At 42.0% G+C, this 13,203-nt stretch overlaps 1 protein-coding gene across 5 annotated transcripts in view; it reads right to left on the reverse strand.

The window, feature by feature from the left end:
- Positions 1-12,060, reverse strand: part of LOC136446729 (secretin receptor-like) — an 83,272-nt gene extending 71,212 nt beyond the window's left edge. For 2 of the 5 annotated variants that reach the window (XM_066445256.1, XM_066445257.1), the window contains exons 1-2: positions 11,922-12,059; positions 6,808-7,238 (exon numbers count right to left, since the gene is read on the reverse strand). In XM_066445256.1, coding sequence (XP_066301353.1) covers positions 6,808-6,867 — 60 coding nt within the window. In that variant the 5' untranslated portion in view covers positions 6,868-7,238; positions 11,922-12,059. Of the gene's footprint in view, positions 1-6,803; positions 7,239-11,921 lie in introns of all 5 variants that reach the window. The other 3 variants (XM_066445255.1, XM_066445254.1, XM_066445258.1) reach the window with 3 other exon arrangements.
- Positions 12,061-13,203: the final 1,143 nt, after the last annotated feature.

Here is a 13,203-nt window from a genome sequence, read left to right on the forward strand (position 1 = left end):
GGTTGGCACGTGTTAACCTTGCGGCTTTTATCTATTTGTGCAAGGTTTAATATTGTAACAGATATCTAAAGTCATTTCAATGAAAGCAAGGGCATCTTTGATAGAAAATGGCTGTCTGAATGTATCATGTGAGTAAGGACCACGCCCTCTGTGTGCTAGTTAAATGGGTATGAACTCTAAAGGTATGCAAACATTTCCTCACAGCACAAGGGAAATGTCAAGGCATTCTTCTCCGGTAAAGCATGATGACTTGATGTGTACAAACACATCTATGGAATCTTTGGCATGAACAGCATATACATGGCAGGTGTAACAAACGTCACAATGTCGGCATGTACGGCAGTAAATCTTAGTATTGTGACGCTGACGTAAAATCAGGATCACAGTGAGCGCTCTCTGAAAGATCTGTCAAATGCTCGGACCCACATCAGCCTATCCAATTTCTCGCCTTTGCAGAACTTCCACGTAACTCTAATCGTCTAAAGTTTTTCTTTGCGGGGCTTAGTTTTGGAAACGGTGTTAAGATGTTAACAGAAATCAGATGTTTGCAAAAATAGCGGTAAAAGCCATGGCAAGTCAATATACTGTTTATGATTTATACAAAATGACGCGAATACCGGTTTTCGGCTCATGCGCCATAATGATATATGCACTCTTGTAGCTATGCAGCTTCATGGGTGTATGTAGATGCGTGTACATATAGGCAATGTTATGACCCAGTTCTTTTGGAAGTGATGCACGAGGGACTTAGATCCTACATGGCTTCCATTTTCAGTTCAGATTGATTAAAGAATTGTGTTTTGCATTCAGAGTAAACATCTTGATGTTAGTTATTAACAGCCTTCAATCTTGTTGTAGATTTCCAAAACTTCACAGTTCGATTTCAGATACACAAGAAAAACAACCAAAAAGCTCACTTGTACAATTTCGTTTTTTTCCTATCTAACACCCACCTCTAGTAAATAAAGAGCCGTTCCGGCGAGAGCGTTGTGGTTTACAAATATACAAAGTAACGACTTCTACAATGCTGCCCAATCAAGTACATACTAGGCAATGGACGATACATGGCACACGTCTTACATACACACAAATCATTTTGTTTTCAGTCATGAAACTGTGTATGGCATTTCATTACTACGCATTCAGAAACCGTATTTGTTAAGCAGAGAGGAAAACAGTAAAGTTGCTGCTCACAGGCCGCCTACGTTTGGTCTTTCAGTCACAACATACTTGCCTAGGGCATGTTTATAACGTTAGCACTCAAGCATGTGGGCGGTGAAATTCGTCTATTTGCATGTCAAGATTTAGGTTTTTTATCAATTTAAGATGGAGGTTTGAATATTCAATTTAAACAATCGAAATTGCCTAGTTAACCTTAATATTAGATGAATGGTGAGTATGGGCATGAACAGGGGTTCGGAATCATATCACATTTATCACATCTTTGGATGTCACATCTACTTTATGACCACAAAAGCCAGAAATTCCCAAATTTGAAGTAGTTTGCATACCTCATAGCATGTTGCTAGTTGCATAATACAACCATTACAAAGAGTCATTTCATTCTTTCTTCTCCCTTTTCAAACGTCTAGCGCTGCTAGGACATCAAGCAATACTAAGTGGTCCCACTTTAGATGTGTAAATTAATGGCCTTTCCAAACGTGTTCCGGACAGAAATACAACCAAGCAGCCTGTTTTATGTTGTTGACTTAAGAGTTAATTAAACCCAAACGTAAGTTGCATGCCAAGCAGCCCTGGCAACCTTCCATTGAAAAAACAAACAATCCTGGCTACATAAATTTTGTGAAAATTTTGAACTAAGGCGAGACACAGTGGAAGGGATTACGGAACTGCTAAGTTGCGATAAGGGTACTTACAACCCACCGAGGTGCCTTTGGTGTAATTCCTTAAAAAATCCAAAGCCTAAACTAACGCCTGGAAGCACATCGGGACTAACACGTCAGTATATGTTGTTCATGCTATGCTCACCCTTCTTTATTATCTCCATGAAAAATGGAGATATAGTTTTGGGTGTGTCTGTGGGTCTGTTTGTTTGTCTGTGGGTCTGTTTGTGTTTCCGCACCACTCCAGTCAGCATAACTCAAGGGCCTCTTGATGGATTACAATGATATTTAGTATGTGGGCGGGTGTTGTGAAGCCAAAATTCAAGGTCGATTTTGGGCCCCCTGGTATGTGACCTTGGTACTGCAGCAGAACTTCAATTTTTGTATCTTTAAACCTCGACGTACTGTGGTCTTGATTTTTGGATGGCAGATAGCTTGTGATGTGATAAAGAAGTGGTGTAGGTTTGGGCACTCTAGCAGCTTCCTCTGGAACTGCAGGGGCATTTTTGTGAAAATCTTCTAAGGAGAATAACTGAACAAAGGAACAACGGATTTCCATGATATTTAGCATGCAGGTAGCTTAGATAGAGATATACACAATGAAGTGCAAATTGTGCTAATTTGGACTTAATTCGCATAGCTAATGAGGTAAATCTATGTTTGCAGTGTTTTCCATTATCAGACTCAAATACATGTGACGTATGTAGTTTATGGAAAGTGGATCATCAACAGATACCAATTATGCAAATAAATTCCTAATTTGCATAATTAATGCAAACACCATATCTCATCTAATTGGAAAATTACAGGACTGTCAATATGATACTTAGTATGCAGGTAGCTTAGACAGAGATATACATAATGAAGTGCACATTATGCTAATTGAAGAACATGCCACAGAAGAGCATGCAGAGGAGGACAACCTTCCCAGTAATCTTCGAGAGCGTAGAAGCTGCCATCATGCAGGTAGCTTAGACAGATATATACATAATGAAGTGCACATTATGCTAATTGTGACTTAATTTGCATAGCTAATGAGGAACATCTACATTTGCAGTGTTTTACATTATCAGACTCAGATACATGTACCATATGTAGTTTATGGAAAGTGGAGCATCAACAGATACCAATGGTGCAAATGAATCCCTAATTTGCATAATTAATGCAAAAACACCATAAATCATCTTATTGGAAAATTATAGGACTGTCAATATTGCAACATGTGTAAGTTAGATAAAGGTGTTTATGACCAAGCATATATTATGAAAATGTGTAAGTTATTTGCATGAATAGAATTGTTCATGAAGATATCTTGTTTTACGTCTTTCCCACTTTCAGCGTGGGGCGGTGGTGGTGAATTTTAACCCAGGCCAACTGGTATTAGGTTACGTGAACATAGGACAGGGATATATATATCTATCTAAATATTACCGCATTCAAAATTAATCGTTTTCCAATTGGTCACTATTCCAACATCCTACGGTGTTACAGTTTGTTTGATTGGAGCGTTTTTTAGACACACAGTTGTTCTCATTTGCAGTGTTTCTTCTCAGGTGACAAAACAGGCTGTAGCCCAGACTGTCTGTTTGTCAGAAATCTCACACCCTGTCAGCATGTTTACATACTGCACGGTATATAAGACATGGCAGGGAAAACGTCCCTCAGCTAGTAACTTAGAGCTTTTGGAAATAATATTGTTAGTCGTTTGTGTGCGTGTGTGTGTGTTTCTGTGTGTGTGTCTGTGTGAATGTGTGTGTGTTAATGTGTGTGTGTGTGTGTGTGAGTTTGTGTATGTGTCATTCAACGTGCAGAAAAAACATAGCACACAAACAAGACTTGATCAACAATACTGTCTTTTCCTTAAGTTAACGTTGATGGCAGGCCTTCTCAAGTTTGTAGGACTGACATCAGAGCGGAAGGCCTGTGCCATTGTTGACATTGTGCCACAGGACCCTCTCCCCCTTACCGGCCGCGCGTTTCCGGTGGTTTAGCAAGCCCAGAACACTTGACCTCACATCAGTGATGACAAATGCCGCACACAGCTGCGCAGGCGCGTCGGGCAACATGATCTTGACTTTCTCCTCTCAAACATATGCCTCCGCACACAGAGCCTCCGTAGAGCTTCTAATAACATTTTATCGCTCCAAGATTCTCCCAAACTCTTTACAGGGCTGCTCATGTCAAACGTAAAATAGCAGCGAAAGGCTGAGCTTTTCTAGTCGTAATGATGTTGGCTTGATGGATTAATAAGAATAGCAACCACGCTGTCCACGGACCGTCCATTGTTTTGATATCTCCTATTTCACTCTTAGGTTAGGGTTTGGTTTTGAGGCGCCCAAAATCTATTTATAGATTCTGGAGTAATTCAACCTAGTGCCAGGATAGCCTATATAACAAGGCGATGAAAGGTGGAAGGAGAGAGATAACCGGGCTCCGCGCCCCAGACACAGCGGATACTATCCCGCTACCCCTACAGCCTCAAAAAGGCTATGAGAATACCTTTATCATTACCCACCTTAGTCCCGACCTCGGATCCAATGATACTGTCTAATGTCATCTGTATACGCCAAAAATAGTTACTCAAGCAACTGGATAGAATTTTGAAACAGTCAGACGTTTCAGACAGCATCCGCGGTCTTTCGTCAGTGAATATAGAAAGTCTGGTAGAACCAGGTTTTATACCATAACTCTGAATAGATATGTTAATGATGGTTCAATAGAATAGTAAGTCAAGACAAGGTATAAAACCTAGTTCTACCAGATCTTTCTTTAGTCACTGACGAAAGATAGCGGATGCTGTCTGAAACGTTTGACTGTTTCAAAATTTTATCCAGTTGCTTGAGTAACTATTTTTGGCGTATCTTATTACCTGGATGTCTCACCTTCATCAACGTGTCACCTGTATAGTCTATTCATTAAATTGATATTATTGGAATCCCCGGAAAAGATAAGTCGATTTATTTTTTCACTCTCGCCATTTTTCGGCCTACAACTCTTAAGGCCAACTGCTTATACAGTATGTTCAATCTTATTATATCCAGTCGTTAGAAAGCATATTGCTACTGGGTAGCCGTTCACTGAAATTAGATTTGCTTTATAAACCCCGCTAGTGGAAATGTTTACGAAGCAAAAGCAAGAACAACAACAACAAAAGTCCGTAGGACACAATTCTCCGTGAAGTATCTATAGTCTGTAAATTTTGGGTGAGGTGTTTGTTCATTTCCTTTGCTAGTGACCTGCTCAGCTGTAAGCAAATGGATCTTGATGTAAGGTGTGGAATCACAGACAATTTATTTCTAGAGCCTGGAACTGAAACAGGATGACACTCAGGCTGACTTAACATACCCATTCAGCAACGGAATCGTGGATTGTATGTGGTGCCAGGTGTGAAAAGTAGCCTCCACCAGGCCCTCTTACGGGCGTATGAATCGTACAATTCACCAGAAAAAGGAATAATTAGCCAGTAGAGTCAGTCCACAGTGACGATCATATTTCGCCCGTTTAGGACGGAGCCTGCAAGTGAAACCCTGGCGTAGTTAGTCTGGTAGAGACTATGTAAAAAGTGCATTTTTGATAAGCGGTAATTAAAGAAGTAAAAATATTGACCCACACAAATTGCATCTCTGTACAGTCCAAGTAGTGTTTTATAGCAAGTAAAGAAAATGTGTTTATTTATCTTTTTCTTTCAATACAGAAGGGGTCAACCTGTTGAAAAGTACGTTTTTACAACATGGCACAGATAGGATCTAGAAATTCCGGGAAAAGTCACAAATTTAGATCTAGATGGCTTCTTTTGAAGATCAACGAACCATTCAGCCTTACAACTAAAATGTTTCAGAAATCACAAATATGCAGTAAATCCTCTTTCCACAATTTATTGCAGGCATGCCTGATCTATAGCTATCGGCCTATTTGTATTATCGTAACATTTCTCGAAGGTCAAAGGTCACCGGATCTTTGAAAACACCCGGAAGTGTCTGGCCGCGGCCTGCGCGCACTATTCTGAGAGAGATATCTTAACAATCTTTCATCCCCTGCGTAAACGTTTTATATTGTCACAGCCTCCGTATTACAAACTACAAGTGTGAGAAGTTTGAAGGTCCAGAGATATCCCATTTTCACACTGTGCGTAAAAGTGCGACGGCCGTCTCGTGCGCCAAACTAGTATGCGACCTGCGATTGTACACGGCATACTTAATACACAGACTGAAGCTCACTCGGCACATGTTCGCAGCGCAAACTCACAATTCCCGTTCCCGCATTGGTATGTAACTTGGTATATCGCTAGCTAGGTTGCGTGTGGTGATGCACGTTGTCTATTTTACAATGTAACAGTGACTATACGATCATAGCAAGTAGGACATTTTCGTACCCCGTATCTGCCTGAAGTATTGCAGTCAAGCGTAACGGGTTATAACATGGTCGCTATGCCAAGGCAGTGGCCCTTACCATTAATTATAGGGGTGCAATTACGATATTGCATTGACGATAAAAGTAGTTACGGCGTAACAAAGACATTGTGCATGAAACCACGCCCAACCAGGTAAACGATATGCCAAGTTACACACCAATGCGACAACGGGATCGTGAGTTATAGCTGCGAACGCGCAAACAAATGCATTCCCAATACTCCCAGAAGGAGGTATTCCTCCTTCCCGGAGTAACAACAGCAACGACAGCAGCAAACAAAAGAGTTAAATGTGGGAACTCGAAACATACACAAACTGAATTCCCCTTCTATCATTCTAATCAATATTTGCATTGGAACATATTAACCTACATGTAGCCCAACACTGCATGTATATACAAACGGTAACATGCCTACACCACTGGTACTGAGTAAACCATTTATAGGCCACCCTACCGTACCACCACTAACTCTATAGGTGCTGATGGCTTGTTGCGATAATTGTTAGAGTTCTATCGTTACGAGGCCCATGTCCACAGTTAGAGTAACACGTACCTGTATTGAGAGGACCGTAAAAACGAGAAGAGTCACCACAACACGCCGTCCCCCCGGCATGCCGTCGGTCGCATCTATCGCTGTACAAAGCCAAAAGTTCAGGTCAGAATATCCTGGTTCCGCTGCAGCCGTTAATGCGCGTTCACTCCAAAATACGTCCCGCTAAGATCTCTTGTTGTTTATGACCTGTCGCCAGAAGTGCAGCTAAGAGCCAGTTAAAGTGTTTTTTGGAGCGACTGAGGGGCCTGTGAGAGTTCTTTTCCGGGGGAACTCTGCCGGCAGCAGGCCCGGGCTAAGCGGTGTCGTGTTACCGCTCAACCACAAATCGTCCTCCCTTGTCGGAGTCTTCAGGTTCAGTAAGTTGAGTAAGGCCAGCTACCTTAGAGTCTTCCTCCGCCAGCCGCCCACGGATCAGGGAACTGCACAGCTGGCTGTGGGATAGAACGAGAAGAAAATGTGTATTTCTGTCAGGTAGTCGTCAAGATTTGCTCATGCCAACCCTGCCATTAAATTACCAAGGCGAATACTGAATTACATGGCATACCGTCGGGGAAGACGCCGTGAGAATATTTGACGAGAGCATGTCAGAGTCCACAGGAGAAAACGAGCTTTTAGTCTGTGACAGAACGCACACGGACTGATGTGCATGGACCTGTCAATGTCATCAGATAAGACAAGCACTGCCAATTATAATCACGTCGTCTTCTGTATGAGGATTAATGAATGAATGAAAGACCTTTATTGCACGTTTATGCTTTGATGAGCTAAGTACAGGTCATGGTGACAAGTAGAAGTATAGTTACAGTGATAACAAAAATGTGATATCTAACTACATCTAAATACTAATTAATACCGGTATGTACATGTTCAATTTCTTCTAGCTTCTTAGGCAGTTGTAGGTGTATGAGCATACAGGGTTTATGAAATATGGCTTGCCTAGTTTCATAAGGAATACAAATCTAAATAATGTGTTTCTACCATACGCCTGACTTTGTTAAACCTAGGAGTAAGATGTCTACATTAGAGCGACTGTGTGACTGTAGTACCTCCCAATAGGGTGTGATAAGGCTTTTTAACCCCGGGCCTGCAATTAATTTCAATCATACAAGTCTAAACCGGAAACTATACTATGCCTCTTTTGTTTTATTATTATGTTGAGATTATAATGCATTTCCAATGTATCTGTTTCTGAACGGAAGAGAGGAGGAAAATGTAGAGGTTTACATGTTAAGACACACACAAGGGAAGTAAGACCATGAGTAGACAAGAACTGGTCAAAGAAGGTGAACTCAATCCCAAATAACGCAAGGCATCTCATCTGGTCGAAGTGCCTTGTGGTGAACGTAAACGGGCTTCAATGGCCTGGTCTCTAATCATTGGGCACAAACTACGACCTGAGGATCAACTTCCGACTTGAATGATCTGTATGGGCTAAATGGAGGATGGTAGTCCTGACCGTGAAACAGGACAACATTGTGCGTGCAAATTACCATAAGAAATAGGAAATGCGAAATGAAAACAAAAGCGTAAAGCACAAATATGTGATATCTATAACATAGGAATTAGCCCTTGTTAAAGAAAAAAATGACAGCGTTTCTCCGCCAACTTCATATCGCCACTTTTGCATGCCCCCCTCCCCCGTCTCATATTGATATGTACAGGTGCACTGCACTCCGCACAGCAGGCCATTACTGTGGTCTTCTCCCACAACACTTTTAACGGTCATACGGACTTTGTTATTATCGTCTATCATCATGGATGTCATATCTTCAAAGAACTTCTGCTGCTTCGATGAAAGCTTTTTATTGATCTGGTCTTAAACTTACCACTTTAAACTGTAATGAATGTACAGTATGGGAAACGAGCCGACTTTGCGGGGATTGCGTCCGACAGAAGTACGGGAGAACCCGCCATTAAACTGTAAGTCCTGATCATATACACGCGCCATGGAACGGACTGGAGGCTTTCTCCTGTCAGTATAGATCTGGGACATTTCTACTCAGACCTGCTGTAACCGTGGCTCTGGTCTATCTAACGGTGGTTTTGCCTGCCTGACCGAGGTGTGACCCCTGAGCTCGTCATTCGGGTTAAGTAAGCAGTGTTGTCACAAACATCAATAGAGCATTTGGATCAACTGTTTAGTTTCAATTGGTATTCTTGTCCTGTTCGTCATCACAGTAAGGGAAATTGGATATGAAGAGATAGGTTGACGTTGTTGAGCCCGGTGTTATAGAGCTTTGTTGACTCAGGCGGCCCGATGAAGGGCTTACTGAAGTCAGGTGCAACCGTGAACCTGACAAACTTCAGGCGGGTCTCGGGAATAGATTGGCGGATACGCCACGAGGACCCCCACGGCAATGATGTGTTTTAGCAAGCTGATCACACGGGGAAGCAATAATGTAAGAACGGGAGAGCTGGAGTGCTGCGTTCAGGATTTGTAATTAGATCTAAAACAACTTCACAAACCCTGTTTGATCATTATTTAGGGGCAATAAAGCCAAGACTGGGTAAGACTCATGAAACACGTTATGATCTGGAATCCACACAACCCAGGGGCACCGACTGTCTGTGCTGTTGCTGGTGTCTGATTTCAAAATTGCGCGATAAGCCAGGAGAATGCAAACATTGCCCTGTTGGTGACATCACGAACAGTTCTGCATGTAATGATATACTTACCTCAACTCCAGTCAATATTTAGGTGCACAGCTCGGCGGTTGCCCATCAAAGTACCGCCCGACAAAACAACCGATTTATGTACAAGAAAAATAGTCAGAATTCTTGTTCTTTGGCCTTGTTAGTGCTAACGGTTATGTGATTGAGACTTGACTCACGGGTGAGTTCGTTGTCACTCACAGAATATTGCTTCTCAAAGGCAGCTGGCATGGCAGTCAGGACAAACACGCTGGCTGCCTGTCATCACCTGTAATCTTCACAGATCAACTGGGGCTCGCCTGGGGCTTTGTAAAGTATCAGTGGCGAATCTAGCTAAACAGCTCACGAAGGCTGCAGCTTCGAAAAGACGTTTTATGCGATGACTCAACGGATCCAGTTTGCAGAGAGAAGTTACTACATGCATTTTCTACAGAAGAGTGCAGAAGACAACTGTTTCCTTGCTTATAGATAACATCGTAATAAACATGACAGGTCATTAAGTATTTTGCTAGGAAAGAACCGTGAGTAAAAGACACGGTTATGTAGATTAACATGCCGGTTACACTAACAAGGCAAAATTAGTTATTTACCACTTTCGTCATCAATATTCTAATTTAGCTACCTGTTCTCATGATGGGAACAAAATATTGTCGAGCCTATTTCCTGGCTCGCAATCCGACTGACGCATCTTCTACAATTGTTCCTGAAATAAGCAAGAGAACAAGACCCAAGTCCAGACTAACTTATATTCTAATGACTAGCCTGAGTGCAAATGTAGCCTACAACTAAATAATAACTTTCAGTTGATGTAGCAGAAACAACAGACCCTAAAGCAACATATGTTTGCCGAGTCTGTCAGGCTGTTGGCCATGTCAGGTATAAATTGATTACGGGATAAACAAGGCTTTCATGACAGCAAGAAGAAAGGAGATCTATAGTCTTGTCGACTCTGCAAACTTGTGGCCACTTGTACGCGATTGAAAGTTAATTTGTAGACAGCTGTATTTATGAGTATGGTAATATATGGCGAGAGGGGGCAGACGTTAACTTACTTTAAACCAAGAAGAAGCTCTACAGACCGTTACGGCACAGACAATCCATCGATTGGTATCACTTAAAATGTTCATTGAATTTCATATTCAGGGACTTTGCTTTTCTCTGTTTAGTGAGGCTATTGGGCATTATTAGCAGACAGATATAGAACAATTTTGCGGTTAAAAACTAGGGTACATATGTGTAGGCCAAACAGACAGCAAGTGAAAGGGTAGCAACAATTAGTTAACAGTATAGAAGAAGTATATTATCATCATTTCAAAATAACTTTGTTATAGTTAGTGTACAGAAACCAGCACAGTACTTATTTCAGAAGGGGCATATTGTAGTCTGAAAGGTAATAATATCAGCACCATACCACCATTAGTTGTCTAGCAAAAATAGAAACGCTAAGCCTTGTGATTCAAGTGGCTATTCTAAGTGTCGATGTTCGATGTCGAAAAAAACGTAGATAAAAATGTTTCATCTTCCGTGTACGTTAGTTACCAAATACTAAAAATATGGATACATCTGAACATCCTGTGTGCTACATCCTGAAGTTCTAACTGTTACGTACGTTTTTCTTCAATGAAGGGGTTGTACATGGTATAACATCCTCGTTAAATCTAACTGACAGTTACTAATTGCAGAAGAGAAGCGCCAGGCGAGCTGGAGTTCTAACTGTTCCGTACGTTATACGGCCCCAGACCACCCGCTACGTCACGAACTAGAGCGGAAACGTAACGTGAGTACAGGTCCTCTCCTGTAGAGCTGAACATGTCCGAAATGTGCAACAGATGCTGCTGATTTCCGCAACCCTTCTTCTCCTCCCAGCTCCCCGAGTAGTCAAAGCAATATAACCTTCCCAATCCAGTTTAAGTTGCCATCAAACATCGCAAGGAAGTACATGAATTATCTGGGGTAAACATTGGGAAGGATGTAGAACATACTGGTAAGAAGCCATTTAACCACTTGTCACTAGAAGCCAATTACGCTTTTAGATAAGGTATATAGAAAAAGCACTACATGCTGTCTAAATTGGCCCAATTGAAGGGTGTCAAACAATTGTCGCCTCCACTCCTAACCATCCCTCATGTGTGCTTGATAGACCCCTGACCCATTAAGGAGGTAGGTACACAACCCTTCACAACATTAGGTAATGAGATGTTGGCAAACAACACTGATGCCAGGAGCTTTTCGTGATCGCAGACTGCAAAAGTTCTGTCCTTTTCAGTGTTCCTATACGAAAAATCACATGCGTTTTCAAAAACCAGGTGCCGTTACTGCCCAGCCGCTGACAGCAGCGTACCTGGGTGTTCGGTCGTGTTGACACTTTCTACACTGTACTAACCACGGAGAGCGGCACTGTCCAAAGTTCAATAGGATGTTTCTATAGATCATGGAAGGTATCATAACAACAACGTACTTACCCCAGGTGAGGCAGAGGAAGGACACAGTAGTAAGAAACTGAGCAGTTATAAAAGCATTTGGGGATAATTGAAGACTCGGGTACACTTCTTATCCTGACTAGTAAAACAACAAAGGTGTTTGCCGGGCAGCCAAACAAATGACTCCCCCTCAATAGATGGCCAATCAGATGTGCTGACACGTCGTGCCATCAATATTTGTATTGGAACTGATTTATCGAGATGTTTGATTGGATAAAACAAACATAACGATCGAAGCAGATAGCAACTGCCCCTGTTACCATACCGATGTCACAATGCTTATACTGGTTGGTAAGGTGGCACTAGAGTTAGTCGAGTTAACATAAGTGTTTTGATATTTCGGTAATAGTTGTGTATTTGTCAAGCAGGCCGTAGCAAATGTAATCCAGTAACCCACTGTAATCGAATATCTCTCTCCAAGACCACAAAGGGCAACAGACATTTGAGATCCCGGCATTATATTGGACGACGGAAAAATTGATACATGGTGAAATACTTTCTTAGGATACGCAACAACGTACCAGCGGACAGTTTACAAGCCGACGCCCTGTTATGCCAACTTGAACTTAGAAGCCAATGGCAAAAATGCTGGGCGTCCGGTGTCCGTTACATGCTAGAGGAATGCGGTTATGCCTTCGTTTGGAGCCCACAAGTATGCTTAGGAACAAATTTGTCACTTATCATTAACTCCACTCCATTAGTCAACGATTACGTAACGAAATCCGCAACGATAATAGGGATAAATCTTACAGCAACAAACTCCGAACTTGCCGTCTGTCTAGGTCATTGTATAAAGAAGAAGAGTATTTATCCATTAGCAACATCAAACACAGAGTGGCTACTACTAAACTCAGGGTTAGCTGTCACAGATTACATGTCGAAACATGAAGGCACAACCGCACGCCTCTACAACATAGATTTGTCAACATTGTAATTTAAATCAAGTAACTGTTAGAAGGGGGTGTCCCTGTGGTGTAGTGGTATGCGCCTTTGCTACTCTGCCACATCTGGTTCAAATTACTTGGACCAGAAGGTCTGGGGTTCAAGCCCCACGTAGGGCACCTCTGGACAAGAGGCGCAGTAAGTCATACCAAAGACTTTATAAAAATGGTACATACTTATGAAACAGTATGGAAGTTAAACACACTACACTGCCAGTGGACTAGCCCCCTGCTGCAGTGATTGCACCACAGTGTGGCCCCAGGGCTATGAAACGGAGATGGGCACCGCCCTATACATCAATTATGGTTGAGCTGGCAGGTGG

The sequence above is a fragment of the Branchiostoma lanceolatum genome, chromosome 13 (genome assembly GCF_035083965.1).
Source record: "Branchiostoma lanceolatum isolate klBraLanc5 chromosome 13, klBraLanc5.hap2, whole genome shotgun sequence".
Taxonomy (NCBI): domain Eukaryota; kingdom Metazoa; phylum Chordata; class Leptocardii; order Amphioxiformes; family Branchiostomatidae; genus Branchiostoma; species Branchiostoma lanceolatum.